The 15,073-nt window shown below is 44.0% G+C and overlaps 3 protein-coding genes across 3 annotated transcripts; 2 read left to right on the top strand and 1 right to left on the bottom strand.

Annotated features, from left to right (window-relative positions):
- Nucleotides 1-4,474: 4,474 nt before the first annotated feature.
- On the top strand, nucleotides 4,475-5,842 carry LOC120423145 (uncharacterized). Its single transcript, XM_039586826.1, has one exon. The coding sequence runs from the start codon at nucleotides 4,475-4,477 to the stop codon at nucleotides 5,840-5,842; it is 1,368 nt and encodes a 455-aa protein (XP_039442760.1).
- A 6,340-nt stretch (nucleotides 5,843-12,182) lies between these two features.
- Nucleotides 12,183-12,743, top strand: LOC120423154 (39S ribosomal protein L14, mitochondrial). The gene has a single exon (XM_039586833.2). The coding sequence runs from the start codon at nucleotides 12,231-12,233 to the stop codon at nucleotides 12,702-12,704; it is 474 nt and encodes a 157-aa protein (XP_039442767.1). The 5' UTR covers nucleotides 12,183-12,230; the 3' UTR covers nucleotides 12,705-12,743.
- LOC120423151 (probable ATP-dependent RNA helicase DDX56) lies at nucleotides 12,734-14,957 on the bottom strand. Its single transcript, XM_039586832.2, has 5 exons — nucleotides 14,771-14,957; nucleotides 13,946-14,694; nucleotides 13,288-13,731; nucleotides 13,084-13,225; nucleotides 12,734-13,024 (listed from the first exon to the last, which is right to left on the bottom strand). The coding sequence occupies exons 1-5, from the start codon at nucleotides 14,837-14,839 to the stop codon at nucleotides 12,773-12,775; spliced, it is 1,656 nt and encodes a 551-aa protein (XP_039442766.1). The 5' UTR covers nucleotides 14,840-14,957; the 3' UTR covers nucleotides 12,734-12,772.
- Nucleotides 14,958-15,073: the final 116 nt, after the last annotated feature.

Here is a 15,073-nt window from a genome sequence, read left to right as displayed (position 1 = left end):
TCGCGGCGGGCTGTACTTTCTGTGGCTGGCAGAAGCATCGATGGTGGCGTCCGCAGGGCAGCACACGGAGAGTTGCCAACACCTATGGCACCGGCGGCTGGGCCACCGTGACTGGGCAGCTGCCGAACGTATCAACAAAGAACAGCTGGCCACCGGGATGAAAGTGCGTGACTGTGGCAATCGGTTCGTTTGCGAATGTTGTCTGGAGGGGAAATCTGTCAAAGCCCCCTTCTCGCCAGTGACCGAAAGAAATTCGACGCAGATTTTGGACATCGTGCGTACAGACTTGTGCGGCCCGATACAAATGTCAACACAAACTGTCAAGCGTTACGTCATGCACCTCATCGACGACGTCAGTCGATGCACATCGGAGGCCGTGGACAGGATCAAGGTGCGGTGGACGGAGAATCGGACCGGCCGGAAGATGCAGATCAACCGTTTGGAAGGAGGTAACGGATTCGACAGCAAAGAATTGAGAAAGTGCGACGCCAAGTTCATCGAGTTGAGCAACAGGAGTTCTCAAGTGGAGTTGCCAGCCGCGGGGCCGCCTGCCGTGGGGGAAACAGCCGCGGTGCCGCCTGCAGGGGAAGAACCAGCCGTGGGGCCGCCCACCGTCGGTGAAACAGTGGCGGGACCGCCTGCCGCGGAACGACCTGCCGCGGAAACGCCAGCTGCTGAGGAGGAGATCGAGCTGCTACCGTGTGGGGAAAAGCTGGAAGAAGTTCCTGAAGAAGAAAATGAAGGGAACGAAACAGTGAGTGATCTTCAAGACGCAGTTCCTGAAGAAGAGCCCGAGGATTATCCGGCACCAACCGGCGGCGCGGACGGCGCCGGCGGCGGTCGACCGAAGCGGTACATCCAGCTGCCGAAACATCTGGACGAGTACGAGGTCGGCGTGGCATCGTGTGCGGTCGAAGATCCGGAGAACTACAAGAAAGCCATGAAGAAACCCGAGTGGCGGAAGGCGATGCAGGAGTTGGCAGCACTGCCCGGCCGTACAGCGCTGGGAAAGGAGGAGCTCGTGTGCAGACTTCGGCGCAGCATTTACGGTTTGCGCCAATCCGCTCGGTGCTGGAACCGGAAACTCAACGAAGTGCTGACGAAGCTGGGGTTCAAGGCCGCGGACGCAGATCCATGTTTGTACCGGATGCAGCAAGGCGGAACAACTGTGTTGCTGCTTGTTTACGTCGACGACTTGCTCGTTGGCTCGACGCGGGAGGCTGACATCGACCGGATCTTCCGGTGCCTACAGAGAGAGTTCGAGCTGACCAACTTGGGGAGTGCCAAGCACTTCCTGGGCATGGAGGTGAAACGCGACGACGGGTGCTACAAGGTGCGGGTGAAGAACCACATTGACAAATTGCTCACGAAGTTTGGGATGGAGCAAGCGAAAACCACGAAGTCACCCATGGACCCCGGGTACCTCAAAGCCGAAGAACCGAGTACGCCCTTTGGAGACCAGACGAAGTACCGGAGCTTGGTAGGTGGACTGATGTACATCGCCTGTACTGCTAGACCGGACATTGCGGTCGGTGCGGCAATTCTTGGGCGCAAGTTCAGCGCGCCCAATGAAGCCGACTGGACCGCGGCAAAACGTGTGCTCCGGTATTCAAAAGCGACGAGGGAGTACTATCTTCGACTGGGCGGCAAGCCTGGGGAAGCACTAGCTGGGCACTCGGATGCAGACTGGGCCGGCCACCCAGGAAACAGACGCTCAACGTCCGGCTTTGTTTTCACCTTTGGAGGAGGAGTAATCTTGTGGGCAAGCCTTCTGAAACTGTGCGTCACGAAGCAGATTGCGTTGGAGTACTGTCCGACGGACCGGATGGTAGCCGATCTCTTCACCAAGCCCCTGGGACCGTTGAAGCTTGGGCAGTTCTGCGGAACGCTCGGGCTGCTGGCGTAGACGTTGCTGCTGTCCATCGAGGAGGAGTGTGGAAATCTGCGCTGTCCACATCAAGTCTGCGCACATCCTAGGCCCTTCTGGCAACCACGAAGACGACGACGACGAGCTCTCCTTCTTTGACGACTCGTCGATCGTCCTCAGAACCAGTTTAGCGATCACCACGATCTGACGCGTTTTCACAAGCAATAAATGTTAGTTAGTCTTAACTGTACATTCTCGCGTTTTCATTCTCACTTCCGACTTCTGCTTTCCTCTGATCGCCGATAGATATCTCAGCAACTAATGGTCCGATTTTCAATGTTAAAATATGAAACATTTGTGAAATTTTCCGATCTCTTCGAAAACAATATTTTCAAAATTTTCAAATCAAGACTAACATTTCAAAAAGGCCAAACATTCAATATTACGCCCTTTTAAAATGTTAGTCTTGATTTGAAAATTTTGATAATATTGTTTTCGAAGAGATCGGAAAATTTCACAAATGTTTCATATTTTAACATTGAAAATCGGACCATTAGTTGCTGAGATATCGACATTGAAAAATGGTGAGCTGTTTGGGTGAGACTTAGAAAACATCAATTTTCCTGTTTTTAAACCTTTGCATTGCAATATCTCAGCAACTAAAGGTCGTATCAACAAAGTCCGAAGAAGCAAAATATAGAGAATTTTCTCAGCTTTTCAAAAATATTTTTTTCAAAAGTGGGCAAACATGTGCACTAATTTAAAAAAATTAAAAACTGCGACTATTTTCAAAAAAGTCACTTAAATATGGATTTAACTTGAAAATAGTGCACTTTATCAAAATTTCACTAAAGTACTTTTTGATTGCAAATTCAATTTTGCATCGAAAAATTAAGTTGAAAAATTTTTGCGGCCAAAATTTCGATTTTTTGAAAAAAATCATTATTAATTAAAAAATTCATAACTCGGTCAATGATTTTTTGCACAACCTGGAAATTTCTGAAAAGTTGGCATTTTATGTCCTCTAAAACATATCAAAAAATAAAAAAATTAAAAATAGTGTTTTTTGCAAATCAAGTTTTAGTGATAAAAAGTTAAATAAAAAAATCACCAAATTTTTTTTACCGTGTATTTTTTTTCAGTGTAGTCCGTATCCATACCTACAACTTTGCCGAAGACACCAAATCGATCAAAAAATTCCTTCAAAAGATACAGATTTTTGAATTTTCATACATCATTTTTGTATGGACAGCTGCCAAATTTGTATGGAAAATTATATGGACAAACTAATGATGTCAAATGGCTTTTTTGGGCATACCGAAGGCACCAAAAAAGTTTCAGTCGGATTAAAAAATACAAAAATTAAAATTGAAGAAAAAAGACCGATTTCGTAGAGAATTGCTCTCATGGCAAAGTTGTGAACTTGAATCGTCTCTTACTCAGTTCAATCACGAAATATCTTCATGTAACTTTCAGGAGTGATTGAAAATCATCTTTTCAGTGAATTTAGTGAATTTTCTGTAATATGAAATTTTGCATGTATGTAACCCCTTAATTTTAAAGATGATACCAGTGATTTTATTAAGTTTTAGTATAAGAGCGTTGATATGTGCTGACTAATAAAGATGATTATCTAGAATGACCCAGTTTGACAGCTACAACTACAAAACAATCTTTATAATAAAGATCTATAAAGATTACACAAATTGGTGCCATCTGGTTTAGGCTTAACGTTTAGCCTAAATTTGTGATATTATTGTTTACAACGATAAAGCTTATTTTTCTGAGCAAAATGATCCTTTCTACGACCGCAATGGATAAAAAGAAAACTTCGCGGCCCTTCTTGACAGAAAAAATCAGAAATGGTTTTTAATCGTGTTTTTACCGTTGTACATAAAAATTTACTTAGGGCTTTAGGTTCTTTACTGGTTGAATCGAACTCGTATTTGCGATTTATTTTCCTCAAAAACTGAGTTCGCCTGGTGAGCGTGCTTCACAGGCGTTGCTTTCTGCGTTTATATTTTTTACATTAATCGTGTAAAATATTGGATTACCATTTTGTCGTGTATCGATATTCCTGACGTTTACAATTTAAAAACAAAAAACGTGATGCTTTTTTAAGAGAGGCTTTTTCATTGGAAATTAACTTGAAAAAGTAAAAATTATTTTTTTTTTTTTTTTTTTGGTGCGCGTTTCGTATCTTCTTAAATTTTTTCGACTTTTCCGTCGTCTTTCTTCGAGCTCGGCTTGCGTGAAGGCGTCGCGGCCGGTTTTCCGCGACGATCGCGATTGGGCGCGGGGTGCGTTACGCGGAAAAACGATTTTTTCCGAGCAGTGCGGTTTTTGAAAAGCGGCCAAGATGGCGGATCTTTGTTCCGCAAACGAGGTTTTTTTGAAGAAGTGAAGTGAAAAGAAGAGAAACAAGAAGATCAGATAAGAGCATAAGACCAAGGAGAGTTTTTGTAAAGGGTTAAAAAAAAAAAAAAAGTGAAAAGTGGGGGAAGTCTAGAGGGGGGTATTCTATTAAAAACGGCTAAAGGAAAAAACGTACAAATGAGCGCAGGAAAAGCGAAGAGCCAGCCAGCTGGGAGCACAGACAAACCGACCATGGTGACAAGGTCCAGAATCCGCGTTCAACCTGGTGTCTCGAACGGCAAAGGAACGGCTGGGCTGCAGAGTTCTTCATCTGCTGGCGCGAGCGGAAAAAATTCAGCTGCAAAGGTGGTTGCAACAGGGAGCGGACTAGCTGCAGGGCAGAGCGGGCGTGGCGCCAAAGGAGCGGCGCCAAAAGTCGCCTACCTCGAACCGATCGACTTCGGGAAGGAGATTCCAACACAGCCCGCTGCTGTCGGCAAGCTGTTGCACGGAGCCGGTTTCGACAGATGCGAAGAAATCACCAAGATTGGGAGGTTCCGATACAAGTTGGATCTCAAAAGCGGGGAGGACTTCACCAGTCTGTCGAAATTGAACCTGACCTCTGCCAACTTGAAGTTCTTCATGCCGGCAAGCCAAACGGTAACAATTTGTTTTGTGCGGAACGTTCCTTTGGACTTCGGAGATGAAGAGATGAAAGAGCAGATGGAGTGCGAGTTCCCGATCACCAAAGTTGAACGCATCATGCGGATGGGAAGGAATCAACAACTCGTCAAAACGTCAAGCCTCAAGGTCACCGTCCAAGGGAAGGAAGTTCCGCGCGCGATAAAGATCTACGGCTGTGGCTTTCGGGCAGAACTCTACATCTTTCCGGTGAAACAGTGTTCTCTGTGCTGGAAGTTCGGGCATACCAAGAAGGTTTGTCGAGGGGAAGCAGCGTGCCAAAATTGTGGTGCTGTTGATTGCACCAATGAGTGTCAAAATCAAGCGCGCTGCCGTAACTGCAAGAAGGAACACGGAGCTGCTGACAGGAACTGTCCAGAAAGAACCCGGAGGAAGGCAATCGTGCAGGAAATGGTCAAGAAGCGTATACCCTTTGCGGAGGCGGAGCAGGCCCTCGTTAAGACATCAAACGGTTTTGCGGCTTTGGCGGAAGTGACGGCTCCTGGGACTACGGAAACGGTAGAAGCTGGCACCTCGTACTCGAGCGCGGTCAGGCGACACGAGCGGCGTCAATCCATCTCCCGAGACTCTCGCTCGGACAATGATGACAGCTCGGCATCAGCCATCGGCGCAACCAAACAAACAGGCGAGGGAAGTCGGTCTGTGGTCAGGTTGGAGAATGTCCACAAAGCCACAGAATTCGAGGTCTTCATCGACCAGCTAAGGAAGCTCTTTCTCCAACACCAAAAGACCAAGGCGTGGCTGGCTCCTTTGATTCACCTGCGAGACAAGATCAACAACACACTGAAAAACGGCACAACAGGCATCGAGTTAGACGCACTTCTAATACAAATCAGCACAGAGCTCAACAACATAATCGAGAACGAATCCAACAACAACGACGAACACAGAATAGAGAACAACAACAACAATGGGTAATAAAGTGCTAAATATCATCCAAATCAACATTCAAAGCCTGAGACCAATCGACAAAAAGGAAGAGCTCTACGCAAAAATAGTAAAGGATAAGGTCAACGCAGTTCTACTACAAGAAATCTGGCTGAAAGAGGCGGAGAATTTCAAGATGAAGAACTTCAAGCTCGTTTCCAAAAGGCGGAAGGAAGGATATGGAGGAGTAGGAATTCTGCTGGAGGAAGACTTCCGGCACGAGGAGATCGACTTCCCGGAGCTTGGTCCCATGGAAGTTGTTGGAGTCAAGATCAAAAGTGGATTTGATCCAGTAAATCTGATTTCCGTTTACATTCCCCCAACAAGGGCTTTTTCCGGGGAAGTCAGAGATTCCCTCACGGGTTTTTTCGAATTTCTTTCGGACCTGGAGGGAGAGTGCATCATCGGAGCAGATCTAAATGCTCACCACGAATCTTGGAGCCCTAGCTTCCCACCATGTGCCAGAGGTCGGTTCTTGAAGCAGCAACTTGATCTGTCAGACCTCGTCCTGAAGAACGACAAGTCGCCAACAACTATTCGCGGGCCGAATGAGAACGACTCGGCTGTAGACATCACTTTCAGGGTTGTTACGGACGGCGCGGATCGCGCGGATGGCGCGTTTCGCGCGGATAGCGCGGATCTGGCGCGGATTTGCTGGCTAATTTTGCTCAGGCGCGGATTTCGCGCGGATGGCAATTTTGATAAATAAATTAATTGAGAGAGATAGAATTACTTTCAAGTTATTAAGAAAAATATTATCAGGAATTACCAGAATTTGTTTTTTTCCTTTGAGTGCAAGAATTTTCTTCTGAAAATGTTAGTTTGTATTTTCTTAGTACCGTCGAAAAATAAAGATGAAGATTATGTAGAAATTATTTTTTTTATGTTGCTTGTCATTTCTTCACATCTCCGGCTCTAAATAATTAATTTCTTTTGATTTGAGTAATGATTTTTAACCTTATTTATTTTTTTATTTTATACTGGATTTATTGAATTTTCCAATGTTGTAAATTAAATATAACAAACTTTTCCCGAAGATACAGACATTAGAATGTGTAACAAAAACGATTATTGGGGTTTGTTCTGGTGGGCGCCAAATATGAGCTTGATTGGACGTATCAGAAGCTGGCCTCCACTTTCCACTTTTAGACGGGATTTAATCCGTAGAAATATTTTTTTTCTAAATTTAAATATCCTTGGCGAAAATTAAAAGATCAAAACATTCAAAATTCAAAGCTTCAGAAATTCAAAAATTCGATTTTTTTTGTTTTAATAGTTTTTTTTATCCAAAAAAAATCTTAAATTCTTAAATTCTTAAGTTCTTAAATTCTTAAATTCTTAAATTCTTAAATTCTTAAATTCTTAAATTCTTAAATTCTTAAATTCTTAAATTCTTAAATTCTTAAATTCTTAAATTCTTAAATTCTTAAATTCTTAAATTCTTAAATTCTTAAATTCTTAAATTCTTAAATTCTTAAATTCTTAAATTCTTAAATTCTTAAATTCTTAAATTCTTAAATTCTTAAATTCTTAAATTCTTAAATTCTTAAATTCTTAAATTCTTAAATTCTTAAATTCTTAAATTCTTAAATTCTTAAATTCTTAAATTCTTAAATTCTTAAATTCTTAAATTCTTAAATTCTTAAATTCTTAAATTCTTAAATTCTTAAATTCTTAAATTCTTAAATTCTTAAATTCTTAAATTCTTAAATTCTTAAATTCTTAAATTCTTAAATTCTTAAATTCTTAAATTCTTAAATTCTTAAATTCTTAAATTCTTAAATTCTTAAATTCTTAAATTCTTAAATTCTTAAATTCTTAAATTCTTAAATTCTTAAATTCTTAAATTCTTAAATTCTTAAATTCTTAAATTCTTAAATTCTTAAATTCTTAAATTCTTAAATTCTTAAATTCTTAAATTCTTAAATTCTTAAATTCTTAAATTCTTAAATTCTTAAATTCTTAAATTCTTAAATTCTTAAATTCTTAAATTCTTAAATTCTTAAATTCTTAAATTCTTAAATTCTTAAATTCTTAAATTCTTAAATTCTTAAATTCTTAAATTCTTAAATTCTTAAATTCTTAAATTCTTAAATTCTTAAATTCTTAAATTCTTAAATTCTTAAATTCTTAAATTCTTAAATTCTTAAATTCTTAAATTCTTAAATTCTTAAATTCTTAAATTCTTAAATTCTTAAATTCTTAAATTCTTAAATTCTTAAATTCTTAAATTCTTAAATTCTTAAATTCTTAAATTCTTAAATTCTTAAATTCTTAAATTCTTAAATTCTTAAATTCTTAAATTCTTAAATTCTTAAATTCTTAAATTCTTAAATTCTTAAATTCTTAAATTCTTAAATTCTTAAATTCTTAAATTCTTAAATTCTTAAATTCTTAAATTCTTAAATTCTTAAATTCTTAAATTCTTAAATTCTTAAATTCTTAAATTCTTAAATTCTTAAATTCTTAAATTCTTAAATTCTTAAATTCTTAAATTCTTAAATTCTTAAATTCTTAAATTCTTAAATTCTTAAATTCTTAAATTCTTAACTTTTTAAATTCTTAACTTTTTAAATTCTTAAATTCTTGAATGCCACAATTTTTGAAGTCATATTTTATGTTAGAGATTTTGAAATTATGATAAGAAAATATTTAAAATATCGGAAATGAAATTTCTTTCGGAGTTAAATTTTAGCGAGAAAATTGGAATACAAACTGTATAAAAATTCGTAGATTTTGACTTTTTAGACCTTCAAAATTTAAAATTTTATCATATTAATATTTTAGATTTTGATTTATTTTTGAGCTTATAGTTTTAAGTAATTTTTTTCAGGTTTTTAAATATTGTATTTTTGTAGATTTTTTCATGACCCTTCCTTGACCGACTCTTGAGGTTTTTTTTTAAAATGGATTTGTTGCTTTCATTCTTTTGGAGTCTTTAAACATAAAACGAGTTTTTTTTTTTAATCAAATTCTTTGTCAATTATTAAATGTTGGTCGCGATATTTTTTATATGGCGCGGATTTGGCGCGGTTTCGGGTTTGAGGTCGGCGCGGATTTGGCGCGGATTTTTTTTCGACTCTCCCGTAACAACCCTGCACTTTGGTGTCACCAAATCTGGCGTGGAAAACAACGTGGGAAGTCTTGAAGGAGGATAATTTCGGCAGCATTCACTGTGCCATCGGAATCACTGTCAGCAGCAACATCCCGGTGGCCAATCGGACCACCAAGCGCATCAACAAATCAAAATTAGTGGAGCACCTGAGCACCATTCGGCCCCAGTTCATCTACTCCCCCGAAGAGATGGTGGACATACTCGACGAGGCGGTGGAAGCGTCGTCCTTCGTGGTGGCCAATAAAAAAGTCAACTTTTTGAAAAAATGGTGGAATGACGACATTAACAAGCTTTATGAAATCAAACGCCAAGCCCTGGCCAACTACAACGCGAACAAGACCCGCACCAACTACATCCAGGTCCAGAAAACGAGAGCGGAATTCAAGAGGGAAGTTCGTCGAGTAAGACGCAGGTACATCGCAGATCTCACGGACAAAATTGACGAAACAACGCCCAGCAAACACCTGTGGAACATCATAAAGGGCATCGACACTTCGCTTTCTGGATCACCCAGTAGGACAGGAGTGTTGACGCTGACTAAGGGGAAGGAATTTATGGATCACTATTTTGGAGGTAAGCTCAAGTCCGTCCAAATGCCCGCAGCTGGAACCTCAGAGCTTCTGGAAGGCTACGGCATGGCGCTTCAGGACGGAGAAATCATTGGTGCGCTCCGAAGAACGAAGAAGTCCTCGGCCCCGGGGGAAAACAAGATCTCCTACGACGTTTTGCGACAACTTCCCCTCGACCTGCAGCTGAAGATCTCCGAGATGCTGAGCCGGGTGTTCGTGAGTGGTGAAATCCCGCCAAGGTGGAGAATAACGGTCGTTAAACCTATACCAAAGAAGAACGCTGATCCGGAACTCCCAAACTCACGAAGGCCAATTGCCCTCATGAACGTGGAGATCAAGCTGATAAACGCGGCGGTCAAAAACCGGCTCGTGGAGATTGCAGAAATCAACAACCTCATCCCGGAGCTCTCCTTCGGTTTCCGGAAAAATAGGTCCGCCTCGACGTGTGTTGCGTACGTCGTCAACTCGGTGCACGAAGTCAAAGAGAACAACGAGGAGGCTATCGTAGCTTTCCTAGACGTAAAAATGGCTTACGACTCCGTCAACACTGGAAAACTGCTGCAGATACTAGCTGAGATGGGGATACCGAGGAAGCTGGTGGCCTGGCTGTACGAGTACCTGAGGCATCGGGTCATGAGACTGGAAACTGAGGAAGGAGTAATAGAAGAGGTCGTCTCGGAAGGGCTTCCGCAGGGCTGCCCGGGTGCGCCGATCATGTACAATCTCTACACCGCGGCCCTCCACAAACTCAGCGGCGAGTCGTGCAAGCTAGTCCAGTTTGCGGACGACTTTGCGGTAATCGCGAAGGGAGCATCACTTGAACTAGCCGAACAGCGCCTGAACACGTTCCTGAACCAACTAGTCTCCAAGCTGAGAGACCTCGATCTCGAAATAAGTGCCCCAAAATCGGCCGTGATTGCGTTCACGTGCAAGCGCACCGATCACCTGAGGTTCAAAATTGAAGGCCAAGCAGTCGAAGTCGTCAACACTCATGTCTACCTGGGCTTCACCATGGACCGGGCGCTCAGATACCGAAAGCACATTGAGATGGTCATAGACAAAGGCGCGGAAAAACTTGGCCTGGTAAAGATGCTGGCTAGGAAAGCTGATGGCGCGAATCCGGAAACGCTGATCAAAGTGGGGAACGCGATGATCAGAAGCAGAATGGAATACGGTGCTTCCACCTACGGCAACGCGGCGGCCACACACCTGAACAAGCTTCAAGTGCTCCAGAATTCGTACATCCGAGTGGCGATGAAATACCTAAAGAGCACTCCGGTTCACGTACTGCTGGCAGAGACGGGGCAGCTCCCGATGAAGCTACGGGTCGAAGCCTTAGCCAAAAAAGAACTGATCAGGAGCCTGTATCACCGAACCCCACTGTTGAAGATCTTGAGCGGCACTTTGGACAGAGAAATTCCAAACGGATCGTACCTCACAGAACTGGCTGACAAGCACGTTGACCTCATGTACCAAGTTCACCCAGTCGACCGAGCGATTTCGAGAGAGACCAGGATGCGGTTCTTCACAAACTTCAGCTTGCGAGACGTTGTCTTCGCCGACCTCGGTGGAAAAAAAAACGAAAAAGAACGAAACCAGTAGAGAGCAGTGGCAGCAGACTTTCAACGAGGTCGCGGCGACCAAGTACAAAGATCACAAAAAGCTCTACACGGACGCATCCAAGTCAGCTAGTGGCACTGCTCTGGCTGTTTTCGACGCTGAGGACAACACAACAATTGCGGAGAGTATCAACAACAACTACTCGATCACGAACGCGGAACTACGGGGAATACTGGATGCAGTGATGCTGGCCAAGAAGAAGAAGTACAAGAAAACCGTTATATTCACCGACTCAAAAAGCGGGTGCCAAAGCCTGACTAACAGCAAACTTCTTCACGAAAACTTTATCATCTGGGACATCTACAAAGAAATCGAAAAGGCTCCTCGAGGTGCGATTAAAATCCAATGGGTTCCCAGCCACGTGGGCATCCGTGGGAACGAAGCAGCAGACGTAGCAGCACAAGGAAAAAGTTACGACAAACAGACTGAGTTTATGGGCATAACGATGGGCGATGCTTGCGTCGTCAGCCAGAAGGAGATCTGGGAGGATTGGTCGAGAGAGTACAAGGCAACTTCTGAAACAAAAGGTCGATGGCACTACCAGCTGATGGAATCTCCAGGCCCCAAGATCTGGTCCAAAGGACTCCTGCTAAGTTCCGCCCAGATCAAGCTGTTGAGCAGAATCCGCAGCGGACACACACTAACCAAAGATCGACGAGCGCTGTGGCGCTTAGAGGATGACAACCTGTGCGAACTGTGTCTTGAAGTTGAAGATCTCAAACACTCACTATATTACTGCCCAAAGTACAACAACACGCGGAGCAAGCACCATGTACTGGAGTACATGAAACCTTTGGAAGAAATATTGAAAGAACGCTGTGAAGAGAGCATGAAACAGATCTACAATTTCATCAAAGAATGCCGAATCCAAACTTAACCAGCTCAACCGACGACACAAAATTCTGACACAAACCAGCAACAACAACTAACAAGCCAACGGCGGCCAGATGGACCAACTGTGGTCTTAGCCTGTTTTTTGACAACCACAAATAAAAAAAAAAAAAAAAAGTAATTTTTTCATCACTTAGTGGTGGAAACGTTTTGATTTAATTCATATTTATCCGTTGAAAACAGAATGTCCTTGAAGAACCTTCTGCAGTCGATGCGTTCACCGGCAATCTCCAATTATGTAACCCAGTCTAGCCGGTTCCACACGAGCGCCGTCTGCAACGAAATCCGCAAGCTGGCCCGGTTACGAGTGGTGGACAACAGCGACATCGGTAAACGGGCCATGGCCGAGGGAAAACCGCCCAAGTGCATCCACGTGTACAACAAGCAGATGGTGGCCAAGGTGGGCGATAAGGTTCTGGTGGCGATCAAGGGCCAAAAGAAAAAGGCCATTCTGGTCGGATGCAAGCAGAAACAGCAGCCAAAGATTCCCAAATTTGATAGCAACAACGTCGTGCTGATTGACGATAATGGGACGCCGCTGGGGACGCGAATTCACGTGCCTATTCCGACGATTTTGCGGACCATTTTGAAGGAGAAGACCCAGGCCAAGGGAGCCGATTACACGAAGCTGCTGGGCATTGCCAGCAGGTTCGTGTGAGGTTTGGGATGGGATAGAATAAACTAGAGTTGAATGAAACACTTTTTTTGTTGTTCTTTATTGCCACCTCAAACACGCTTCTGCTTGCCGTAGTCGATTCCCTCGACCATCAGCGGGTTGTTGGACTTGTCGCTGGCGGCGGGTCGTTTCCGGGGCACGTAGCCCTTCTTGCGCTTGGTGGTGAGGGCCGTGACGTGCTTGAGCGAATCCGGCACGATGTACTCGGGCACGTCGCCCAAATGTTCCTGGATCTTGACGGTGTGCAGGGTGCGGTCGTGCCGCAGGGCCTGCAGATCGCGCGGGTTTTCCTCGAAGAAGCTCTGGGGAAGATGGGTTTGAGTTGAAGTCAAGTTCATAATTTGAGACAGCAACAATTTACCTTTAGCTTCTCAGAGTTGAACATTTCCGTCTTGATTTCTTTGATTCGCGCCTCACGAATGGAGATTTTGGTCACCGCTCGCCACGCGTCCCGTGCTCTGTACCGGAACGGTTCAACTTCTTCCATTTTGAACTGGTAACTCCTAGAACATTGTGAATGATCGTCAGCAAGACATTTCAACCGAGAAAAACTCAAACTACATACTTCATGACCGTTTCGCTCTGCTCGTAGCCGCTCTTCAGATGGTCTTCCACGCTGTCCATCATGTCCTTTTCGGCGACGCTCACAAAGGACAGCACGCTGCCGGTGTTGTTACCGCGCGCAGTCCGTCCCGCCCGGTGGATGTACGAGTTGATGTCCTTCGGGAAGTCAAAGTTGATCACATTGGACACAAACTGAAAGTCGATTCCGCGCGCCACTCCCGCTTCCGATTCCTTCTGTTTGGCAATCTGCTTCAGCATCTTCTTTTTGTTTTGGCCCTTCTTTTCCTTCACGGCCGGATCGAGCACGTGCAACTCGTCCGACGCCACGATTATGTCGTACAGGCCCTGGTTGAATTGGCTCACCGTGTGGCACCGGATCTTCGCCGGAAGTTCCGAGTTTAACACGCACGAACGTATGCTGAACTGCTCGAGGAAGAGCTTGAGTCTGAAATAAGCGGAATTGTTGTTATAAACTGATCTTTGAATTAAACTTCATTCAAATACAACAGAGATTAAAAGTCAGAGAGAAGATTAGTCCAGTATCATGCTTCGGCCAATCAACGTTCGCGAAAACGTTGAATGCTGCATCAATGAACAGTTTGTAGTTTCATCATAAATGGATAATAAGATGCTTCTGAACATCAAACATCCGCACTCACTTGTAACACCGGTCGATCGAGTCCACAAAGATAATGCTCTTTCCTTTGACCAGCTGCAGTTTCACGAGCGTGTACAAAACGGCCGCCTTGTCCACCTCCTCCGCCAAAATGTGAAAATGAGCAAGCTGTGACGCCGGTGCAATCTCCGGCTCCTCCAGCTTCAAAATCACCGGATTGTGCAGGATGATTTTCTTCAGCTCGAGCACGTCCTTCTCGAGCGTGGCCGAGGCCAGCACCGACTGGTGGACACTCGGCATAAAATCCAGCACCGCTTTCAAGTCACTCTCGAACCCAAACGAAAACATCAAATCCGCCTCGTCCACAATCAGCGTCTTCAAACTGTCCTTCACGTTCAACGTTCCCTCCTGCAGCTGGGCCAGCAACTTGGCCGGAGTCGAAACCACCACATCCGGACGTTCCGCCAGCATGTGCTTCAGCGCCGCCTTGTCCACCTTGGCAGACAAATCCACGCAGCGAACCAACCGGCCACACTTGATCGTAAGCGCTTCCATCACTTTAGCGGTCTGAAGGCACAGGTCCCGGCTCGGGGCCAACACGATCACCGTCGTCTCCTGCTCCTTCGCCTCAACTTTGCGCGTCAGAATCTGTTGGATGATCGGAATCGAAAAGGCTGCCGTCTTGCCGGAACCGGTGCGCGCCCGCACCAATACGTCCTTCCCTTCCAGCAGTAGCGGAATGGCCTTCTCCTGGATTAAGGTCGGACAGAGCCAGCCCAGCTTGGCGATTCCCTGTAAACAAAAGCGCCACGGTTGAGGTTATGTTTGCAGCACCAAAAAAAACCACCGAACGATCCAACCAGCTTACCTTCAGTATCCGGTCGTCCAATTCCATCTGATGGAAGTTAAGCGGCTTTTTGTCGTCGGTTTCCGTCATTTTGCAGCCGTGGTTGGCCTAAATTAGCAAATTAATTGAAAAACTTCCCAACTCAACACCAACCTCACATGTTTAGAGGTAGAAAATTGTCAACAAACTGCGACTTAAAGTCGGTCGATACTTTTGACGTTTCAAAATTGTGCTCGTTGACACGCCTAATCCAGTATAAGCTATCTTCATGGGTGGGGTATTAATGTGTAGGTTATTACTCAATATTGGGTTTAATCGTAAAAC

This window comes from Culex pipiens, chromosome 2 (genome assembly GCF_016801865.2).
Source record: "Culex pipiens pallens isolate TS chromosome 2, TS_CPP_V2, whole genome shotgun sequence".
NCBI classification, from domain to species: Eukaryota; Metazoa; Arthropoda; class Insecta; order Diptera; family Culicidae; genus Culex; species Culex pipiens.
Note: the sequence above shows the minus strand (reverse complement) of the source record. Positions and strands in the feature narration are given on the sequence as shown.

Bases quoted from the DNA above. Each gene is read 5' to 3' on its own strand.
- LOC120423145 (XM_039586826.1), top strand. From the start codon at position 4,475: ATGGTGACAAGGTCCAGAATCCGCGTTCAACCTGGTGTCTCGAACGGC.
- LOC120423154 (XM_039586833.2), top strand. From the start codon at position 12,231: ATGTCCTTGAAGAACCTTCTGCAGTCGATGCGTTCACCGGCAATCTCC.
- LOC120423151 (XM_039586832.2), bottom strand. From the start codon at position 14,839: ATGACGGAAACCGACGACAAAAAGCCGCTTAACTTCCATCAGATGGAA. The intron at 14,695-14,770 runs GTAAGCTGGTTG...TTTTGTTTACAG, and splicing joins TGGACGACCGGATACTGAAG to GGAATCGCCAAGCTGGGCTG. The intron at 13,025-13,083 runs GTAAATTGTTGC...CATCTTCCCCAG, and splicing joins TCAACTCTGAGAAGCTAAAG to AGCTTCTTCGAGGAAAACCC.